This window comes from Anthonomus grandis, chromosome 11 (assembly GCF_022605725.1).
Source record: "Anthonomus grandis grandis chromosome 11, icAntGran1.3, whole genome shotgun sequence".
NCBI lineage: Eukaryota > Metazoa > Arthropoda > Insecta > Coleoptera > Curculionidae > Anthonomus > Anthonomus grandis.
This window is the reverse complement of record NC_065556.1, coordinates 11,574,257-11,598,523: the sequence shown is the minus strand read 5'-3', so window position 1 is coordinate 11,598,523 and position 24,267 is coordinate 11,574,257. Positions and strand designations below refer to the sequence as shown.

Genomic DNA, 24,267 nt, shown 5'->3' with positions numbered 1-24,267 from the left:
AAATTTATTGAACTCGGACGCAGTAAGACCCACGGGCTGCTCACTATTCACCTTCTTGCTTTGGTCATTTACAATCTGCCAAAGCCAAGCAGCTTTCGTTCTATTATCAGCCTGTAGTATATATTGAGAGTTTGCCACCCTTTTTGCAAATATAATTTCTTCCCTATACTTTTTCTAAAGATTTTGACCTGTTCTGCAAGTTCTAGACATTTATTATTGCTATACAAGGAGTTTAAGAAATGCAAAGTTTCGCGTATGTTCTTTAAATGATCATTAAACCAAGAGACCTGACAATTTCCCACTACACTCTTCTTTTTTACTGAAAATGATGCATCCATTGCATTCACTAACAAACCAATAAAAAATAATGCTATTTCATTTACAGTATGAGGGGAGCATAGAAAACCCCAGTCGACGCTTTCCAAAATTCTGAACATGTTTTGGATACCCCTCTGTGTTATTGGTCTCTGAAAAATTTGCTTTGCGTGAGTTGTACCCTGCATGTTCAGAAAATGAACTTCAATTTGAACGGTTTTATGATCTGATAGAACAGCCGCGAGAACACTTACTGAAAACGCAAGAGTATCTCTAAAATTAACAAAAATATTATCAGTGCAATTCAAATGCCTTGTATTTTCAAAAATTTCGTGAAAACTCATAAGATTTTAAAATATCGAGAAAATATGTAGTTGTTTCTGATAAAGTAATAAAATTGATATTGAAATCTCCAGTAATACAGATAAAATTATTGTTCACAGTTAAAGTTTCAAGAAGGCTAATTACTACATTTATAAATACATTAAAATCACCTGCTGGTGGGCGGTACAGGGCCACTATAACCATACTTCTACTTTTTATTTCAATAGCAGCAATCTCGCAGCTCCTCTCCACGGATAGTTCAAACAAGTTTTTTCTTTCCATTGCGTCTATAGATGCTTTGGTTAGGATCAATGCACCTCCATGCTTATAGGTTTTCCTATAAGCATAGATTTAATAATCTAGCACCATAAAGCATTCAGTAAGAGTATAGAATTTAATTTTTCAAAATGTCGTCCATTTTGAAGTTTTGCAAAATTAGCTAGGGGCCAAAAAGTAGTATTTAGCTTGCTTATGACGTGTGCTCAATTTCAAATTTTGTATAACCTATACTTATATGTACATATAACTTAACACTGTAAGCTTAAAAATGAACGCACTTTATATATGATTTTTTACAATTTTTTAAAACAAAATAAAACAAGAAAGCTGTAATAAAAATATTCTTTAATACTTTTTCTGGAACTGGTCTTTACATTATTATGTCTTTTATAGCATTTTCTAAGAAACTGTTCTTGTCCAATTTTAAACTTCTTTTAGTCGTCTCCACCCGTCATAACTTCCATAAATTCTGAAATAAAGAAAATAATGACTATTAAATTAAATTTATAGAAAAAGTAAGTAGTAAATAGATAATCATATCGTATCAGTAACTTATAGCTAAAGCATTATCGAAATATCAAAAGACTTTTTTCTTTTCAAAAGAGATTCTCAATACAGGAGGATACAATTATTGATTTTCAACAAATTTTTGAAATGTTGACTTTTAAGGTCACGTGACTATTAAATTTTTTTTTTATATTGGGATTTAGGTTTAAACATAAGGAAAATAATATTTATAATAGTAACATTCATAATATACAGAGGGTATTAAGATTTGAAAACAAAATTATATTATGGTAATAATTTTAATTTATAGGTTTTGTTTAAATAGGGGTTTTTAGATTTAAAAGAAATTGGAACGTATTTCACATTCATATTTTTAATTATATTTAACCAATTTAGAAAAAAAAAACAATTTTGCTGTGTAAAAGAACGTGTTTTCTTTTGTCATTTTACACTTTTACTAATCTCTTGATTTTTATAGCTTTTATTCATTTCGTTGATTGTTTATTTTATTCGTTATTATTTTCCTGTAATTTTTTTAATATAATAATATAGTTACTTCTAAAATAAAAATAAAAAATCGACGTGCAGCCTTTTTTGTCCTGTATGAATACATAGACTCTTATGGAACATATTAGTTTCTCTTTATATTGTGGCACTTCTATAAATCGTGGAACATTTTATCATAAAGCTTTTTTACTACTTTTTGAATGATCTTAAACCAGAAAAAAGAATAAAAATAGAAAATAAATCGATGAAAAAGTCCGTTTGTCTTATTCTTATACATACATATATTCTTATGGCACCTATTCTTTCCCTTTATATTGTGGCACTCCTATAAATCGTGGATAATTTTGTCATTAGGCTTTTTTACTAGTTTTTAACTCGTCTTTAAGCAGAAAAAAAAATTAAAAAAAAATATATAGCATATTTTAAAAAAATGGTCATTTTGACTTCGGATTTTGTTCAAAAAAGTGCAAAGAAATAGGTTTTCCGTTCATTTTGAGAGTCAAATTGATAATTAACTTTTTTTAAGGTACTCTGAAGTATTACATGATAGAAAAATATAAATTTAAATTTTTCCATAGGGCTTTTGATAATTCAATATTTATGTTTAGTAGTTTTTTCTAATTTTTTTCGATTTGAGATTGCGAGAATCAATTGGTTTTTACACACGGATACCTTGTATTATTTGCCTCACTTTTATTTTAAAAAAAGTTATCAGAGTTATAGTTTATTTATAAAAAAATAAAAACAATTTATTGAAAATTGTTCGTGGGTATTCCCCTTTCGATTTTCGACCAAAAAAAATTATTTTTTTCTTGGGTTTTCTCACTTAAAATTCTCAGTTTAGGGCCTACTTTTTAAATTTTTCAATAATATTTCAGGAAAAAAATAGTACTATGGGAAAATACGAATTTTCTTTTGTTTTTTTCACATTTGTACTAATATCTCGGCTTCTATAGTTTCGATTCAATTCATTGATGGTTTCTTTTATTACTTATTTTTTTCCCGTTAATTCTTTTCATATTTTATTACAATTAATTTAAAAATAAAAATGGAAAATAAAAAAAAAATCGACACAAAAACCCGGTTGTCTTTTCCCAATAAATAGACTTTTATGGGACCCTCTTTTCCGTTTATATTGTGGCATTCGTATAAATCGTGGAAAATTTACTTATTAAACTCTTTTTTACTAAATTTTTAATGGTCTTTTAGGTAAAAAAAGGAATTTTGAATTTGAAGCATAATTTGAAAACGTAGAGTTGCTTTGAAAACAGTGATTATCTGCATATTATGGCGAATACTCAATAACGTTCACCAGTATGACAGTGTATTGATTGATGAGTCTATTTCAGCATATTTACCCTAGATGCAACTTAGCGTATTATAATAAAATAAAAAGGTATCATCGAATATTGGTTATATTTATGCGAGTTACTTGAGAGCGGAGCGTATTGTAACACATAATGCTTCTCTGAAACATGATACCCAGAAGTAAGTAATACTCAAATGAAATTTATTTCTGATTATAATATATAATAAGACCTTCCCTTTTCTCTCTGTATTTACTATAGATGTTTATTTTTTCGAAGTACTAAAAAAAGAAAAAGTTAGGCACCATGCCGACGCTGAGATTTGAACTCAGAGCCTTATGAGGATACGGCAGGTCTTTTTCCCACTGCGTGTTTAGGACACGCAAGTGTGTTTAGATTGTATATTAGCCAAACGTATACTGTAAAACAAAATTCTAGGACAAATGATTTTGTTAGTCATGTAATATTCACATTATTTTTACTGAATATCTAAAATATACTGAATTTAAAAAATACTAAAATTTTTTTTTAATAAAAAGTAATGAAAATATTTTAATTTCATTGCTTTATCCTTTTTAAATTTTTTTCCATCATAATGCAAGATTTATAAAGAAATATATAGGCTTATAGATATTATTATTACTTTGGTTTTGATAAAACAAATTCTAAATATTATTTTTTTATAAATTTGTGTTTCTCTATAAAAGATTTCATTTGCATTTTACAATTATTGCGTTACTTGCAATGTTAGTAATAATGTACACATTTTCTCTTCTAAAATAAAATTCATAGCGCTGTTTTATACAAGTTGAAATAGGACAGAATAGAAAGAGTACAAGTAGAAAAGACTTAAATAAATCTTAACAAATATCTTGTCAAATATAAATAATTTCTTGATATTTAATAATTTTAGTAAGAGAAGAAAAATTCTTCCTTTTTTTGATATATTTAATACTCGAAGAGCAGCCAACTAAAAAATTAATAAAGAGGGTTTGACTACTTTACGAAATATTTTATATATATTGAGCTTACCATGTATAAGCATCTTCAGACGAAGACTAAAGCTAAACTATAGAATTAACTAGCATAAATAGGTTAAGGATTTTTAATTTAACTGAGCTCTAACTCTATGCCCCCCAATAAAATCGGATCAAATCGCATTAAAGCGAAAGTTTTCGTGTTTCTTAGATTTGCGTTACTTTTATGTCGTCAAATGAATTTCTTAGTAATTTTGTTCGTCATAAATGCTACATAATGGACACAAGCTCTTCTGATCAATAAAATTGCATCTTCAAGTAGATCATGAAAAAGAGTTTCCAAAAGAAATTTTTTTTTAATTACTTGAATAATATTAACCAAGCAATCTCCATTAAATAAAATTCATATATTGCTTAATTATATGTATGATTTTATTATTAATATTTTATTCCCTAATTAATCCATTTAATAAAATTATTACGCTTTTATCCATTTAAAAGAACTTTACGTCCTCCTAATCTTCTAAGTGCTTTTGGATTATGCTATAGTTACTAAAATAAAAGTTTTGAAAAATAAATGGTTTAGCCAAAAACGACCGAACAAGTCACATTTAATATTGAGGAGCACACTTATAGACAAAAATTGCTTTTCTTTGACATTATTTCCTCACCAATTTTTTTAAATAGGAATAGCGGTAGAGTGAGACCTTGAATTAAAAGTAGTAACTTGAATTAACTTTAGTGATGGGTTAAATCGTGAGTAAAATTTGGTGTACAATGTCTGTTTCTCAGACGAATGCTTCTTTTATTTACATGGTGAAGTCAATAGACACAACTGTCGATACTGGAGCGACACTAATCCTCATTTATTTTGAGAAATATATACGCGGTGACCTCAAAAAATATATGGGCTGGTATTCTGGGAGATCTTATTGTTAGACGTATTTTATTAATAGAAATTTTAATGCTTAAAATTACTTGCAACTTCTGCAGGGTGGCATCAATTCCGGAATAACTAAGTTTCTGGAAATAGTTGATTACCTTCTAGAAAATGAACTAATATTTTGAAAATGTTGAGACTGAAGATGGAATACCGCTACATTATGCTGCTACCGTTCGTCATTTTTAAAACGACGTATTTCCTGAACTATAAGGACAAACAGTACCTGTTCAGAATGGCCTGCTAAATCCCCCGATCTTACTTTTTTGTTTTTTTTTTATAAGGTCATCTAAAAAGCAAAGACTTTGCGACAAAGCCTGACTTCCTTGCAGTTCTTCGAAAGAGAGTTGTCAACGAATGCCAGTTAATAATACCCGAAATATTCGCTAATATGTGCAGACGTTTTGAGCAACAATTGTATAAGTATGGGAGTCAACTTAGATCATTTTTAACATTTAATAAAATAGATGTTAGATACTTTTAATTTTTTTCTTTTATAATAAGGATTATTTTTTTAGCCACATCATATTCACAACATATTTCTTGACAACGAACTGAAAAAATAAAAAAGATTATGTAGAGAATAAAATTACCTTTAATTCAAGGTATTACTAAAGCCTTATTCCGATAAAAAAAAATGACATGGGGGCTCTGGGGGCTGTGAGGGATGACGTCAGAAAAACGCCACTTCTATCAATAAATTTTCTCCTCAATATTAAATTTGACTGAGTGATCTTAATTTAATTGACCATGTTCATGCCCCGTAAAACAGTATAGGCCACACATAGCATATTATTACTCGTAGTCAAAGATTCAGAGGCAAGCATTGCTGTAAGAGGACACCGAAAGTCATGCCAATTTAAGCGTTAATTTCCTCATCATAGACCCACTCGCTGTTAACAATAGATCCGAGTTACCTTAATCTATTCACTTGTTTGGTATTTTCGCCCTCTACCTCAAGAGTAACTACTCAGATTCGTCTACTAATCACCATGGATTTTGTTTTGTTGATGTTAATATGCAGGCCATACTACCGACCATACATGTCCATAATCTTATTGAATATATGCCGAAGGCTCTTTAAAGTGAAGGCCAACAGGGTATCGTCGGCGTATCTGATATTATTATTAGATCTTCCATTGACTTTGATACTTCTATATTTATTTTCAAAAGCTATCTGAAATATTTTCCCGACATAGATGTTAAAAAACATCGGAGACAAAATACAGCATGGTCGCACTCCCTAAGTCACATCGATATCCTCTATTGATACTGTATCGTTTATCTTCACCTTGGCCTTTCGATTCCAATATAGTTGTTTTATGATTTAAATATCTTTTTCATCTATTCCGATTTCTCGTAGTAGTAGAAGTAAATCATGTTTCACTTTATAGATTGTATAGATTTCGTAACCAATAAAACATAAAAAGTTGTTGATCATGGTATTTTGTACCAGAAGCTTCCCTTAGTGAAACCGATCTGTGTTACACCGCTCATTTATTTTCAACTTTTATGTAATCTACTATATTATTCTGAGGAAAGTCCTAAGTGCGTGGCTAATCAGTCTATTAAGTTCTCACACCGTTTGAGGGTATTTTTTTTCAGGAATAATAATAAAAGTTAATGTAAGCCAGTCCCTCGGTAGTATGTAGGAGTCATAAATTCTGTTAAATAGACGTGTTGAATAATGCATACCATATGGTGCATTATCACGTCCTGGAAATTTGCCGTTTTTTAAATGACTCATTTGATTATCCAAAGTTAATTGGGACCAACGACATTTTTTGTGGAAACATTTATGTTGGTTTTAAGCCATTTCCAGCTTTCTTCAAGATCGTCTTCGCAATCAGGATTACTTGTCAGGCAGAGTTTTTTAGTTAAGCTCTCATATTTTCCTTTCTATTTAATTTAATTAGACTTCGTATATTAGGTTCTTGCTGTATTTTCTTCCTGTTTAATAGTTTTACTCTGCGATGATGGAGTTGTGGTCCCAGCCAATTCCCGTACTTTGATAGGCAACTATATGCTTTATACTGTTTTGGTATCTCCTGTGTATTCCCTCGGTGCATAGAATATACACAATATTTTGAAAGGCGTAAATATGATACATCCCTGTTAAATAGAATAGAAGAAGCAAAACTAAGTTATTGATGATAAAAAATAACATTTTGTTGAGCATCTTAATGTGAAAGAATTTTTTCAGTCAGAACGCATTCTCCAATGGATGTCCAGTATTGGTACAAACTAAATCAAAATGTCATTTGGATAATAATTTAGGACTAAATAAGTTTGTCCAATCGAGTTTCATTGCAATTATTTCAAGAATCTTAGCTAACACCCTAGAACTATCTTTTTGTAAAAATCAGAAATTCCAAGTTTTTATTTGTTTTGATATAATTGTATTTATTATCAGCACTTTTTATCTACAAGCTTTCAATACCTAAAAAATAGACAAACTATGTTAAATTTAAAAAAGAAAGTCGGTTATTTTCACTTATCAATATGCAAATTTCAAATTCTTACAAAATATCTTTTCAATTTTTTTGACCTTTAAAGCTTATTACTTGCAACTAATTAATTTTTTAACACTTTGTAACTTTTGTAGGAAAAAAGCAATAGAGCTTTAGGCCCTTACTTTGATAGAACTTTTTTAGTTAATTATCACATTATAAGAATCTTTTTGTTTAAAAAAGGTTTATGAACATCTTTTCAATATTTAGTGAATAACTCCCTATTATCTTAAAATATGGGAAATATCACTGAGGTAGAGCACTGATATATATGAAATACACACTAAATATAAAATATTAACTATTGCATGCATTAGCAACTCTAGAAAGGCAAATATTTTTTAAATATTATTTCTGACTTTTTTTTATTGGTACTATAAATATTTGCTTTACATTTTGATCACTTGGAATCTTTATTTTATTGTATGTATTTATATTCTATGTATTTCACTAGCTTTGTCTATATAGGGTGTTTCAGAACTATGGGATCAAACTTCTGGGGGTTGTTCAGTGCAACAGAAGAATCCATTTGAGTATAGGAACCCATATCCGGAAATGCGTCACTACGCCACTACGACCCTAAGACGCGTTAAAATTTATAAAAAACATTAATGACCTAAATAGGATCTGCTGCATTTATTTTTACCTTTTGTACATAATACCATAACAGCAATTGTTTAAAATCAACGCTTATTAATGTCAATTCTCAATGTCATGTTTAAAAATTTTATAGCTTACAATTTTTACACATTTATTGCTAATGGAAAACTTAACCAATCAAGAATTGGCGGATATGAATTTGGCATACGGAGCACTAAACTGCAATGCACGAGCAGCATTGCGGTTGTATCATGAACGTCATCCCGAACGACAGCATCCTGGATACAAAAAGTTTATTGCGGTTCATCGGCGGCTCGTTAAGACAGGCATGTTTAAGACCAAGATGCATAATACTGGTGTTGCTCGAACCGTAAGAACGGTCGAATTTAAAGAAGAGGTGCTTCAGCGAGTTGCCGATGAACCATCAAATAGCACAGGTGACGTCGCTAAGAATATGAATACGAGTAACGCTTCTGTCTGGCGGGTACTACACGAGCAACAACTCCATCCTTACCACTTCCAGAAAGTTCAAGGTATGACTGCAGCCGATTATCATCCTAGAGTCCAATTTTGTCGATGGCTTCTGGATCACATCATTGCACAACCAAATTTTTTACGATATGTTTTGTGAACCGTCTCTTTCACAAGAGATGGTATTTTTAATAGTAGGAATATCCATGTTTAGGACGAAGAAAATCCTTATGCAATTTTTCCAAGAAAACATCAGAATCGTTGGTCTGTCAACGTATGGGCAGGCATTGTTGATGATTATTTAATTGGGCCATACCTTCTACCGGAACGGTTAACAGGATCTATTTATCTGCGTTTCTTGAAGGAAGTTCTCCCAGAACTCCTTGAAAATGTTCCACTAAATGTTAGACAGCAAATGTCGTTTCAGCATGATGGAGCGCCTGCTCACTTTGCTGTACAAGTACGCGAGTATTTGGCTCAGCAGTTTGGGCACCGTTGGATTGCCAGAGGTGGAGCAGTTTCTTGGCCTCCTAGGTCACCCGATTTAACGTCGCTCAATTTTTTCTTGTGGGGACATGTATAGTCTTTAGTCTACGAAACTCCAGTAAAATCAGAGCTAGACTTAATTGGATGAATAACAGCAGCATTTGAAATCATTCAAAATAAGGATCAAATTTTTAGTGTAGTCCGCCGAAATCATGTGCGGCATTTAGATCGGTGTATTGAGGTTGGAGGAAGACATTTTGAACAATTATGGTATCATATACAAAAGGTAAAAATAAATGCATTAGATCCTATTTAGGTGATTAATATTTTTTTTAAATTTAAACGCGTCTTATTTCCGGACATGGGTTCCTATACTCAAATGGATTCTACTATTGCACTGAACAACCCCTGAAAGTTTGATCCCTGTAGAAATAAAGCAAATTATTTAATTATGTGAATATATAAAATACATATATAATTTTTGGTATGGGTAAGACAAGGTTTGCCTAATCCATTTGATCTTTATCTAAAAGGCCTCTGAATATTAATTACTATATTGCTTTGCATTAAAAGTTATTAGTCCAGCGAAAAATTTTATTTAACTGTCCCATAGCGGTCGTATTTTGTGATATTTGTATCAGCCTACAAACAACGACTGGACCTTTATGTTTTTAAACTGAGAAAAATTTTTGATGTCCAGAAGACACATTTGCTTTTTGTGTATTAAAACTAAGTCTAGTGCAAAAAACTTAATTGCATATAAAAAAATGCGTAATAACTCTAACCTCTTAAAATCCAAAAAAATGAATTTGCATGTTTCAACCAATTTCTGACCAGTAAATAATCGTTCATCATAAATGTCCCTAACTTATATAATAAACTGTAAATTTTCATACAGAGTCATCCTCTAAAGTTTGTCGTGCTTATTTACTTACATTCTGTTTATAGAATTATCTACATGAAACATCAATAAAGTATTTCCTAGGAAATGCTGGTACTGACGTCGATAATATTCAAAAAGGTACTTTAATGCTAAGAGTAATATTGCAAACATTTTGCAATAGGGTATTATCTTCTGTTCTTTCTAATTCTTTCTAAGCCAAAGCCCTTTATAATAATACATGATAATTTTTGATTAATGAAATTGATTGGTCAGCTAGGCAGCTAGACCTAAAGCGAATAAAATACGTATACATTATATTGGAAAGGTTGTTAGAAATTTGAGTTTTTGGTTGTTGAAAGTTGAATTTCAAAAACGTTTTCAACTAAATTGAGGCTTAAAAAAGAATAGTCATGCATAAGAGACTTTCCATTCTAGGAAATAATAGGTCCTTAAATAAAAAGTGATTATAAGGCGTTATAGCTTCTTCAGTTAAAAATATATTTTTAAGAATATGCAGATAATCATATACTATTTAAAAATCTATAAGATTTAAGGCAAAAAATTTAAACATGTATTAATTTATTGAATCCTCTACTTTTCTAATTTTTATAACCTTTATGCAGTTGTAAATACTCCTAACCAATGCAAAAAATTAATATATTTAATTCACTAAATATTTATATAATTACCAATAACTAGTAATGAAAATATGTATACGAATATTGAAAAATAAACTGTTTTTTTTCTTAAATATTTCTTCTATAAATATTATTATTACATTAGTAACTGTAGTATCAAACTTACCATCATAATCAACCGTCCCCGATCCATCAGTATCAATTTCAGTAATAATCATATCTAACTCATCATTGGTCAGCTTGTCATCTAATTCCTTAAGGATTTCTTTTAGGGTACTGGTAGTTATATAGCCATTACCTTAAGAAATTAGAACGTCTATACTTTTCAGAATATTTATGTAATGTTGTAAAATAGTTTTAATTATTGCAATCTACAACTTTTCACAATTGTTTAAAAAAACGGTTACATGAGATAAACATGCATTATTTACGATTACACATTCTTATGTAAAATCTTATTTCTGTACCTTCTTTGTCATATAATCTGAAGGCCTCTTTTAACTCTTGCTGCATTGCTTCAGCATCTTCTTCAACCATAAATCTAGAAGCTAACGTAACGAATTCCTCAAACTCTAATTCTCCAGAACCTAAAAAACATTTTAATTATTCTAAATTTATATTTAGGCTTTAAATAAATAAGTAATTAATTCAGAGAGCATTGAAGCAATCGCTCGGATTCATCGATTAGTAATTTGATAGCGCATGTTTCTCAAAATATTTTGCATTTAGGGTATTTCAAGTATAATAGATATATCCCCTAATTTTTTTTCTTTTTTCACATTATAAAATGTTATGTTTCGATTTAAAAGGGAAATTTTACATATTATACTATTTAAAGGTTTCAGAAAAAATACATTTTAGAATGTTTAGGAATTTATCAAAATATTTTTGGACTCGTAATTCGTCCAACTCTTTAATAGCAAAACAATAATAAATAAATAACAAAATTAAATACATATTTTTAAATAACATCAAAAACGTATGTTTGTTTTAATTTTGGTCGCATTGATGTTAACCACTTTTATTTAAATCAATTATAAAGGTTGTCACTGAGTATGTAATTTTCAAAAAAATAAACTCAGGTTGCAAAAAAAATTAAATCAAAAAAGTTATTCACAAAACAACCCCTTACTCTTGCAAAAACTACTCTATTTAATGTTTAAATAATTTTTATTATTAACGTTCGATTTAAGATTAAAATTTATGACAGGTAATTATTTTTCGAAAATATATCGTTTTTGAAGTCTACAATTTAAAAAAACTCGCTTTTTAAATTCATCCTTTCAGCCCCTAACTCCCTTAATATTCATTTTCCGCCCCATTCTTATAAGAACTTCTTTTTACTATTTTTATTAGTATTACCCCCAAATTTTTTTACACCATTTCCATGAAACCCTATAGTTGTTAGCAGACTTCTATCACAAATTTTGGTATTTATGTATCGATCAATTTTTTACAAACATTTTATGATCAAAACAAATCAACACAATACATGTTTTACGTGCAATCAAGTCTAAGTCTCTAAAGAACCAAAAAATCCTAATGATATTTTTGGGTGACTGTGATTTTTGTAAGTAAACATACTTATATAGAAGACGCTTAGGGATAAGTTCTACAGAGCTAAGAAGTATTGTTTTAAATAATACCTAAAATCTTAGAACATTGAAAGGCTAGAACTAGTAAATACAACTTTGTTTGAGTTCATCATGTGCACAAGGAGAAAAGAGATGTTTTTTATTCACATATTGATCGATTCTTTGTTGTCAAATTTACACATATTTTCAAAAGAGAGAATTTTCAGCAATATATCAACACATACAATAATGTTATTTTAACTTATTGATATTAGATTTTGGATTAAAAATCGTAGTAGAAAAAAAGTAGAAATAGATATAGCATCTTCAAAGCAAAAAAATATATATATTTTTATTCCTAAAACCGCTTCTTAAAGAGTTGAACTGGCAACACCGCACGCAAAAGCTGATGTCATCCTGTCAAACGGCTTTGTGTTTACCTTCGGTATTTGTAAAGTTTTGTGTTTTTTCTTTAGTTTTTGGTTGAAAAAGCACAAAAGTTGAGTCATTTTACTGTTTTTGTGATCTGGTACGATAGTAAAAACTTGTGCCGTTTGTGCCACACCATGGGAAAAAAGGCGATTTATTCCGACCTTTTCACAAGTAAATACCGATATTGTCATAACATCATATCAAGGGACAACCGTTATCATAAACGTAGAATAATAAAAACTTAAAGACATTATCTATTTATAGTAAATATTTATCATGTAAATATTTTTGGACGACGTCACTGGTAAAAATTCCTTGAGTCGGTGGAATCAACAATGCGATCGAGCGGTGTTGCGATAATGTTAGCTTTTTCTCTAATATACGTTATCTTATTATATTCTATGAAAACAAATGCTTAATATTTTATTATAGAGGAAGAGTATTATTTTGTACCTGTCAAAATAAATGACAATTGTTTTTGATATTATAAATTATTCCTTTTTGCTATTTCTACATAAGCATTTGGCATCATTGCATCAGAGATGTTGCAAGCAAACAAACTGCTCATAGTTCCACGGCAATAATGTATAAACATTACATATTTTAAAATAATACAGATCTTGAACTTGACCTATTTGGTACTACTTATTTATACCAGACTGCAATGTAGCCACTAGTATTGCCTTAAGAGCAGGTGGTATATGGGGTGCTGTCTCAAAGAAGATTCCTAACATATTTCTGGGATCAAGTAAGATACTTGAGTAGTTTTTGTTCTTATTGGGTCAGGCTCAAATACTTTTATAAGTAAATAAGTATATTTTTCACCAAAATTCTTTTCTTCTTCTTCTTGATCAATAATGCAGGAATTCAATAATGGATGTCAGCGATTACATTCTTTATTGCCACTATCTCTAGCCGTGTGTAATCTGGATGTTAAGTAAACCATTGTCTTATACTGATTACTGATTTATTTGGTCATTTGATACTACATATACAATAAAATAAGACAAGTCAGGAGAAATAAACTGATAATCCTAATTAACTAATTTAAAAGAGTAAAACTATTCTAAAAAAAAATCTTATTACATACATCTTAAACTTAGAAACTATAATAACCACAAAAGTACCAACAAACAGTACAAACAAAGTACAGACACTGACTAGGCAGGAGTGACTTTCAGCATGTTGCTAAATTCGTTGAGTTATCTATTTGGTATAACGAAGCAGGGAGCTGATTAAATAAGCTAATTCCTTCATAAAATGGGATGAGGGGTCTTTTAAAATAAATAAGGTTAAATTTTGGCAAATAAAGGGCATCCTTAAATCTAACATTATATTTATTAAAATCACTTACTTTGGAGCAATGTTCTTGATTTTTAAATAAGTATAAAAATAATTTAAATATATAAATTCCAGGGATTGTTAAAATATTATATTTTTTAAATGGTTCACGGCAGCTCTTATTATATTTCAAATCAAAAATCAGTCTCATAAATCGTTTCCGAAATACAAATACCCTTTGTGCCTCTGATCTATTACCCCAAACAGCAACATGTGAGGTCAAGAGAGGGTACACTATACCATAGTATGCAATCAATACACTCTTCATTCCTAGATGCCTTTTAAGGGTAAACAATGAAAAATACAGTCCAGATAGTTTGCTGCATATCTTTGTTTTGTCATTTTGAGAAAGAAAAGATAAATGTTGGTCTATTATGCATCCCAGAGACTTATGCATCTAGAAACTATACTTTATCCCAATATCTCTTTTGCATTCGATCTTTTTTTTGATAATTAGCTGGAGGAAGTTCTATTTTGCAATGTGACCGAGGTAAGTTGTTTTTCTTTTTAATAGTTTGAGGAGTTGACAGTGTTTATATCTCGTTTTTAAAACTTTTTTGTTTCTTACTTTGACCTTTCATAAGATCTTGCAACTTCTGCGATATATTTAGACATATTTGGCTTAAGAATTTAACACTCAGTATTATAAAGAAACTAAATCTAAACACCAGATGAAAACCGGTACAAGTGAATATCTTGTTCAATTTTATAAATGCTTTACTCTGATCCTAATATCTGCATCCTCGAGTGCTTCCTGAATAATAGCCTCCATATAAAGATTAAATAAAAGCGAGGAAAAAACGCATCCTTTGTCTGAATTTGGAATGCTCTTGTTACTTCAGTTCCGTATTTTAATTTTGCATTTCGGTGCATGAAAAACAGTAAATTTATAATAACATAATAGAACTTGAAATTTGGAACACTGAATAAATTAATACGAAAAACAGTACATCTTATATTAACAGAACAAGTAAAAATAATTCTAGAGAATGTTTTTACCATTGAGATAGGAAAATGCAAACTGTTTTGCAATATTTTGTACCATTTTAATTCGACATAGACTTAAATTATTATTTTATGTTTTTTATTTTTAAGTTATTATTGTTAAGATGTTGTTGCCTACATATTGAGAAAAAAATTACCCATAGTATGCTATGGTATACAAAATCTACGAAGAGTTTTCCTAAAAGTCTAAATATGGATTTATATAGGGTTTTTAGATAATTACTGAAAACAAGAATGTGGGGTTATCGAAAATGGAAAACGAATGTTCTTGGCTATCCTTAGTGTAATGCGTAAAATACATCTGATGTGTATTCGATCTTTATTTTATAATTTGTTAAAATTATTCGCGATGTAACATTTATTTTAGTTTCTTTGCAGAAGAAAAAAACACACACGGCTTTGTCTCGTTACCTATGGCTCATGCTACAAATTTTTCATTTATAAAGACAAAGACTATTTTACATATTTTACATAAATTTTTTTTTTTTAAATAATTTAACTTTTATAGGATCTTACTTTTTTACAGCAACTACCTTCAATATTTTAAAAATTTTTTAAAATTGCTATAAATGTATACTAAATATATATTCACGACAATTTCTTTCTTTATTGCCGAAATACTCATGCCTTAACATGCAACAGAAAATCATAGGCAAAACATTAAGGTAAAGAGAGAACAACAGTTGTTCACCAATTTTTCATTCACGCTAGTGCTATATTTTTATGTAGTGAATCAGCTCAGAATAGATCGGATATTCTCATCAGTCTTCTTTCAGATTTCGGTCTTTTGTCCATTCAATTGGACCAGGTCGAACTCAAGTTAGTAAAGAAAGAATACAGAAAAACGCTTTTGTACTCTTGTTAATTTGTTACTTAGATTTGATATTTCAAGTTATAAAATTGATTTTCCTTCGCTTGTCCTTAATTGTACACACTGTAGTGTCCGTAGGATCACGTTTGGCACGACATTTTTTAGATAAGCAAAAATACCATTACACATCACTTGTCTCCACTACCTGCTTCTGATGTATATTCATCGTTTTGTCGCGTTTGGCCGGCACGAAGTGAAATAAGTTAAATTGTTTTTGTTGGTGTGTGGTTTTTACGACTGTTTTAACTAAAAATCCTTGCTAAAATGCCAAAAAGGAAGTTAGATCGAAGAGAAACCAACGAGGAGATTAAAAAGCTCATTAAAAAGTTTTAAAAAATCAAAGAGAGACTGAAATTTTTAAATCAATGTGATTCTACGTCTTCAGAGACTTCATCAAGCAGTGAAAGTAAGTATTCGTAATTAATTATATTTTCCTTTTTTTTTAACGAAAAGAAGACACTAATAAAAATTAGGTGGTCAGTTTTTTAAAATTAAGGTTTACTGTAGACATGCGTCGGTTTCTAAAAATCAAGCGACTATAGTATTTTATGTATTTAAACCTTTAGAGGTCAAAAGGCCCTATTTTTAAAGGTGCCTCGTTTATTCAAAGAAATCGAGCGATTTCAGAATTGTTTTTGAATGGGACAACTAGCGTTGTTTTAAAAATACAAAATTTTATTTTTTTTGTTCAAAATGAATACATAGAAAAATGACAAGCGTCATTATTCCAGAGAAATCATGCGATTTCCAATACGAAACAACAAGCGTTGTTTTAAGAATATAATATCCGCCAATCATCACTTATACGCAGTATACTTACACAATATAATTTAATTTTAGCGTCATCTTCTAATGAAAATAATATCGGAGAGGGAAATCAGAATATAAACCAACTTCAGGCTGAGGATGCTCCTCAGAACTTAGAAAATAATAATCATGAAACTGCTAACGAAGTGTCAGGGCAAAATTTTGATTTTTTTTGGTGCCAAGTCTGATGACAGTGCCCAACTAGGCACACCAATTCACGAGGAAATTGCAATGCGTTGGACTACAATTTTACAAAATGGTCTCAAACCGGGCCAACGTAGCGAATTATTAGAAAAAATCAAAATTCCAGTGAATTGCCAAGCATTAATTCCTCCAAAAGTTAATATGGAAGTAAAGCCTTGTTTACCTGAAGTAGTTTCAAAATATGACAATTTCATCAGTACATTACAACATCAGCTAGCACATAGTTTGGCTGCTATAGCAACAGTAATCGGACAAACCCTTCCGATCACAGACCAATCAGATAATGTTAAAACACTGGGCACAGCTTGCCAGATCATCTCTAATGTTCACAATGCAATGTCGGCACATAGGCGCCACAAGATTATCCCTTTTTTACATCCAGACTGCGCAGGAATTGCTAAAACAGTTAAAATGGATGAATGGCTCTTTGGCAAAGACTTCTCCGAGGTATTTAAAAAAGATCAAATACTTAAAAAAGAAAGTACAGCAATCAGAAAGAAGTCCTTCATACCGATGGCTGGACCCTCTAACTCACAAACAAGCCCTTTTTTAAAGTACCGCCACCCACAATACAAGGGGAAATTCAAGAATCAGAGGAAGGAGGAGAAATGGCAAGAAGAAGGCAACAAGTGGAAAGGGCAATCCAAAACAATGAAACGAGCGAAGACATGGAACTTCTACTACAACAAACAGTAGAGCCATCACCAAAGGTAAATAAATATGCAGGACGTTTAAGGCAATTTTCACATGCGTGGAAAATAAAGTAGTTTTAAGTTGGATAAAAGGTTTAAAACTGCCCTTTTTTAGAAAACCAAAACAAAAATTTGCACCACAACCAAAAATTTCAACTGACCAACTTTTTAACTATACTAAAGCTATAACAAATTTATTAAACATAGGTGCAGTTTCAAAATGTAAAGCCCTTAAAAGCCAGTTTATCTCTTCATATTTCTTGAGAAAACAACCAAACGGTGAACACAGATTTATTTTTAATTTGAAAAGCCTCAATAAATGTATAACTGTCCCCCATTTTAAGTTAGAGGACCACAGAACAGTTTTAAAACTTTTATCCCAAAACTACTACTTAACCAAAATTGATTTAAAAAATGCATATTTTTTAATGCGGATTAAAAGAAATTTCAAAAAATATTTAAGATTTAAGTTTAAAGGTTCTTTGTATCAATTTAACACATTACCTTTTGGGGTAAATATAGCCCGCTTTATATTTACGAAAATAATGAAAGAAGTCGCTATTAGTTTAAGAAAAATGAATATTATTTTAGTATTTTACCTTGATGATATTTTGTTGATGTCAAAAACAAAACTGGAATGTGAAAAACAAACAAACATTACAATAACCCTATTAAAAAAATTGGGCTTTATCATTAACACTGAAAAAAGCATGTTACAACCACAAAAAAAGCCTAACTTTTTTGGGTTTTCTATACGACACCATAAACATGATAGTGTCACTACCTAACGAAAAAATTAACGAGATCAAAAACAAAATTAATTGGTTGAAAAAGAAAAAAACTTGTACTATTCGAGAATTTGCCCAATTAATAGGCAAGTTAGTAGCGACCTGTCCAACCACTAAATATGGTTTTTTTCATATTAAGCCGCTTGAAAAAATTAAATTCTTGGCTCTTAAAAACGACCATATAAATTACAACAAAAAATGATTATTCCCAAATCCTTATATGGTGAATTCTCATGGTGGCAACAAAATATCGGAAAAGGTCAAAGCATAAAATCCCAACCTCTTGCTATGGAAATTTTTCAGATGCCTCACAAATTGTTTGGGGTGTTTTTTGTAAAGGAAAAAGTTTTCATGGGTTTTGGGATGACCAGGAAAAAAAATATGCACATTAATTATTTAGAAATAAAAGTCGCATATTATGGACTTAAATCAATTACAAAAAACAAAGACAACATTAACATTTTACTAAGAATCGATAACCAAACGGCCACATCATGTATAAACCGAACGGGAAGCATCAAATATTCAAACATAAACGAAGCCGCACGTTTACTTTGGAGCTCATGTGAAAGTAAAAACATTACGGTTTATGCTAGTTATATTGCATCATCAGAAAACACTAATGCTGATGAGGCATCCCGTTCGGTATCGATTGATACTGAGTATAAATTAAACAAATATGCCTTTAAAGAAATACTAAAAATATTTGGGACACCAAAAATAGACTTATTTGCAACGCGTATAAATACTAAATGCAAAAAATTTATTTCCTGGCATCCCGATCCAAATTCTTATACAATTGATGCTTTTACAGTGCCTTGGGATACCCACTATTTTTATGCTTTCCCCCTTTTTCGTGTATCACACGAGTACTAGAAAAAATTGTACAAGAACAAGCGACAGGAATAGTGGTCGTCCCAAATTTGCCATCGCAGCCGTGGTACCCTCTTTTCAAAAAATTGTTATTACAAGAACCACTTGTTTTCTCACCAAATAGTAAACTGCTGATATCTCCTTTTAGGAAACGCCACCCGTTACACAAAAGTCTTTCCCTGGTAGCCGGGAAACTATCCGGAAAGCTTTTCTAAAAAGAGGGGTACCACCAGAAGCAATTTCGACCATGATTGCTTCCATCACAAAAGGTACCCTTAAGCAATACTCTGCGTATTTTACAAAATATTGGAATTTTTGTGAAACAAACAATTTGGATTTCAAAAATTTGGGTTTCTTACTCTGTAGTAAATTCATATAGATCGGCATTGCATTTTCTGTTTACACCAACCACCCAAGACAATACTATAATTAACAGGTTCATTAAAGGGGTTTCAAATTTAAGACCACCAAAACCAAAATATTCAGTAACGTGGAATTCAGACCCTGTCTTAAACTTCTCCAAGAGTGGCACCCTTTAGAGGCTTTAACCTTGGAAAAATTAACATATAAAATAGTGGTTTTGATGGCACTTACATCGGCTAGTCAAATACAAACCCTATCAAAAATTAAAATTAAAGATATAACTCTTTCGAGTGAAAAAATAGAAATTCGAATTTCAGAAAAAATAAAAACGTCAGCGGTGAACAAACCACAGCCCATATTAAAGTTTCCTTATTATCCAACTAAACCGAATTTATGTGTGGCATCCATAATTCTTACTTATCTTAAACAAACCAATAATTTTCGAAAACAAGACTATCTCAGTGGAATAGACACTACCATATTCTCCGGACAAAGTGTGCGTCACGCATTCACATCGGCTGCCTTAAGAAATGGGGTGAACATAGAAATAATAAAAAAGACAGCGGGCTGGACTTTATTTTCGGAAACGTTTTTTAAATTTTATAATAGACCTCTACTACAAGATCAAACGTCAAACGAAAGCTTCGTAAAAAGTATTTTAAAGTAAAATCAACGCCGTTCTATATACTATCATTGGAAATGTATTTTTGTTTTTTTTTTTTTATAATAGATTAGATTTACGGTTTATCAAATTAGACTTAAGAGAGTTAAAATGTTTACATGCGCTAGTTATTCCGTATCTATGTTCATAATTGATATTAATAGTATCAATAGTTATTCAATTTATTTCTTAAATTTTTGTTGAAATTAATATATGTACCTTTCTTAAAAAGATAACAAAATCGCCTTTTTCTCTAAACATCTACAGTGTGTATAATTATATCAAGGACAAGCGAAGGAAAATTTAAAGATTAATCGACTTACCTTAAGGATGATTAATCATAATTTTCCGAGCTTGTCCGTAGATATAATTATTACCCACCCTAACCCAAAATATACTTACCCCTTAAGGCGATTTTGCGATCGCGACAGGAATGAATATCAGAAGCAGGTAGTGGAGACAAGTGATGTGTAATAGTATTTTTGCTTATCTAAAAAATGTCGTGCCAAACGTGATCCTACGGACACTACAGTGTGTATAATTATATCTACGGACAAGCTCGGAAAATTATGATTAATCATCCTTAAGATAAGTCGATTAATCTTTAAATTTTCGCATCCAAGACCTATGTACGCACTTTATCATAATTTCAATTAGGTAAGAGTTTATTTAAGATATAGGGATTAGATTATTTATGAAACTTCACACTATTCTTGTTAAAATGTAAAAAAAAAAGGTTGGGCTGGGTTATTTAAGAAAGCTACTTTTTGGTCTTAATTAGTGGCACTTACCATCTTCATCAACCTCATTAATAATATCTTGCAGCATTTTATCAGTAGTTTGGACACCAAGCATGCTCAATATAGTTCCGATCATGACTACTCCAATGCTGCCCTTCTTTTCCACATCAAAGGTGTCAAATGCATTTTTAAGCACTGAAATGAATTAAAATTTACAAAAAGAAAATTATAAGTATATTTAATAAATACATTTTTAAAAATAATTGTATTAATTTATTTTATTAAGAGGTCCAGAAAACCAGGAGATCCAAAAGTATGTGATTTGCACAGATAGCTTACCACTATCACCAGTGTTTGATTGGAAATCACCACAAATTTTGACTTAGATATTTTATGTTTATTTAATAGGAAATAACATTCTGAGTACAATGGGAAATTATATCCCATATTTTGAGATATCTGTCATAAAATTTATTTAATTTGGTATCGTTCTCCCTACAATAAACAATCAAGTTCATAATATAAAACACGTAGTTTTGCAAATTGACAAACTAAGAAGAGTAATCTACGAATTAAAAAATATGTGAAATACGAATTATGAACTTTTAAAAATATTATAAAAATGGTTAATAAAAGTAACTCACAGTAGACGTTTGACATAATGTTTCTACTGGAAGATTTGCTAAAGGGCATTTCAACTTTCAGTAGGTGAATTATTATGGTAGATCTTAAATATTCTAAATCTAAATTTTTACTAAATAAAATAAATAAATGAATGATTAGTTTTTATTCATTAAAATAAGTGTTAATTTTTTTAATAACCAGAATCTTATTTTTCACCCTTATTATTTTTACTTAAAGTAAATGATATCATATTTTCTATAAAAAATGCTGTTTTTGAAAATGCTAATGATCTACCCTCATTCCATATGAAAAACTAATCTGTCAAAAAATAACATTTTTAATTTTAGTACCTTTTACAATTATAAATTTACAGATATTTTAAATTATTTTCCAATTCTTCTTAACTTAAAATTATTATTAATAATAATATTATTATTAATATATGTAAAACTAAAATATTTGCGACAGACATTGGTATATGATATATATTCTCATTTTATTTAGAGTGTGATTTTGTATGAAAAATGAAAATGGTCGCGTTGAGTGAAAAGTTGATATGGCTCTTTTCGCTTAAACCGAAAGTAAACTTGCTAAATGCATTTCAACAAATTTTATTATATCCTTACTTATAGGAGTCAAAGTTATCCTTGAATACCACCAAAGTAAAAAGTAAATTACCTTATATAGTAAAAATATAAAACATAAATTGTTCGGTTAAAAAGCAAGTAAGATATAAATTATCCATATACTTATTTGTCATATGTTATTCTAACATATATTATTTTTGTTACTTTGATGTTTGACAAGCTATCAAATATAACTTAAAGATGGAGATGGTGCCACAAGGGCATATTTTTACTATTCATAACTAAAAAATTATTAAGATAGGACAAAGCAAATTTGAAAGCATTTGATTTAAAAAATTATATGACATTTCATATAAAATAAGTAGGTATAATATTTTATGTTTAAATTAAATTAACCCAGTAATCTATTGAATTTTTTAGGAGGGCTATGCTATGTACTTACGTGCTATTTGTTCCTTTGAGAGTTCGTCCTAAAGTAAAAAAAATGCATATGAAAAGGGCTCTATTTTCAGTCCAGCCAACTGTTTTTTATTAAAATTTTAATTAAAAAAATTTATAAATTTTCTTACCGCCGACATTTTCTATATTTACTAAAATACTAGCAATTAAACGTATATTGTCCCGAGAATTGTAACGAACTAATTTAATTGGAATTTCGGGAATTGCTTTATAGAAATTGCCGCAGATAATACACGTTTTTAAAAATGGTTACATGCTTAAAATAACTCCTATTAATTAGCTGGTATACGTTTTTTTCTCAGTCTTTTGCAGCTGTTGCAAGTTGCAGGTACGGATTTTCTTTCTAGTGAATGGAAACGAAATGTAAATTTTTCCAATTGAGAGAATTTGTTTAATTATTTTAAAAGTTAGTTGTAGTGAATTAAACCGTTCAAAAAAATAAACTTTTTTATTAGTCAGTATCGGGCTTTACATAGACATTTAACCTTTAATCCAAAAATGTTAATCCTATTGCTTTTTAAACTTTTACGACTCTTCTTTATTTACTTTTTTTATAAATAAATAAAAGTAAACCAAGCCAATATTATCAATATTTAAAAAACAAATACTGTGTTCATTACAAAAAGTTTATTACATTTTAGGCAAAATTAAATAGCAAATCTTTCGGTATTTTCAGGAGCAACTGGCAAGAATCGGTTTGAGGCACCGCTCCTAAGTTCTCCTAAAACTGTTGATTGCATCTATTTCCTATTTTCTAACCTATGAGTAAAAATAAAATATAAATATAAGTTGCCGTAATAAATCTCCAAATTACTATAACACATGGTTCCCAATTATACAGAGTAGTCCGGTTGCGACGAGATATTTTGTGACAAAAGTTAAATTTTTAGACTCTCTGTTTAACTTAAAAAGAATAGTTGCTCCTGAAAAATTTTGATGTAACGTACCGTATTTGAGATATTTTAATTCAAAAGCTTAAAAACAATCTAAAAAGAGACTAATTAAAAAAAATCGAAAAGGCTACTTGTCAATAAGATAAATAAACGAGACAGTCAAGTGTCAAAATTTTACAGTTTTGATTTATTTTTGCCTATTTTTCTTAGTTAAATAAATTATCCACTAAGAAAATAACACAAGAACATAAATATGAAAAAAATGCTAACATTATTTTCTTAAAAAATTAAAAATTTACAAAAAGAATAATTAAAATTTAACTTTCACAGTAAGTACTGAAATCCTTGGGCTTCCAGAAATTTTTCAGCTCTTCTGGCTACAGAATTAATTTTCGCTAAAACTTGAACACGATTTACCTGCAGTTGATGACAAGCTCTATTATTGCATTCTAATAACTCTTCTCGTGTTTGAACTGGCGTTTCGTTAATAATTTCTGTTAGGTAACCTTACATATGGAAATCCAAAGAGATAAGACCTGGTGACCTTAGAGGCTCTACCACAGGCTCCCTACTAACTTCTGGTTGACCACTCTCTGTCAAACGTCCTAT

At 30.0% G+C, this 24,267-nt stretch overlaps 1 protein-coding gene across 1 annotated transcript; it reads right to left on the bottom strand.

Annotated features, from left to right (window-relative positions):
• Window positions 1-1,246: 1,246 nt before the first annotated feature.
• LOC126742303 (troponin C-like) lies at window positions 1,247-23,011 on the bottom strand. Its single transcript, XM_050448944.1, has 6 exons — window positions 22,876-23,011; window positions 22,749-22,776; window positions 21,147-21,290; window positions 11,212-11,331; window positions 10,911-11,042; window positions 1,247-1,387 (listed from the first exon to the last, which is right to left on the bottom strand). The coding sequence occupies exons 1-6, from the start codon at window positions 22,882-22,884 to the stop codon at window positions 1,353-1,355; spliced, it is 468 nt and encodes a 155-aa protein (XP_050304901.1). The 5' UTR covers window positions 22,885-23,011; the 3' UTR covers window positions 1,247-1,352.
• Window positions 23,012-24,267: the final 1,256 nt, after the last annotated feature.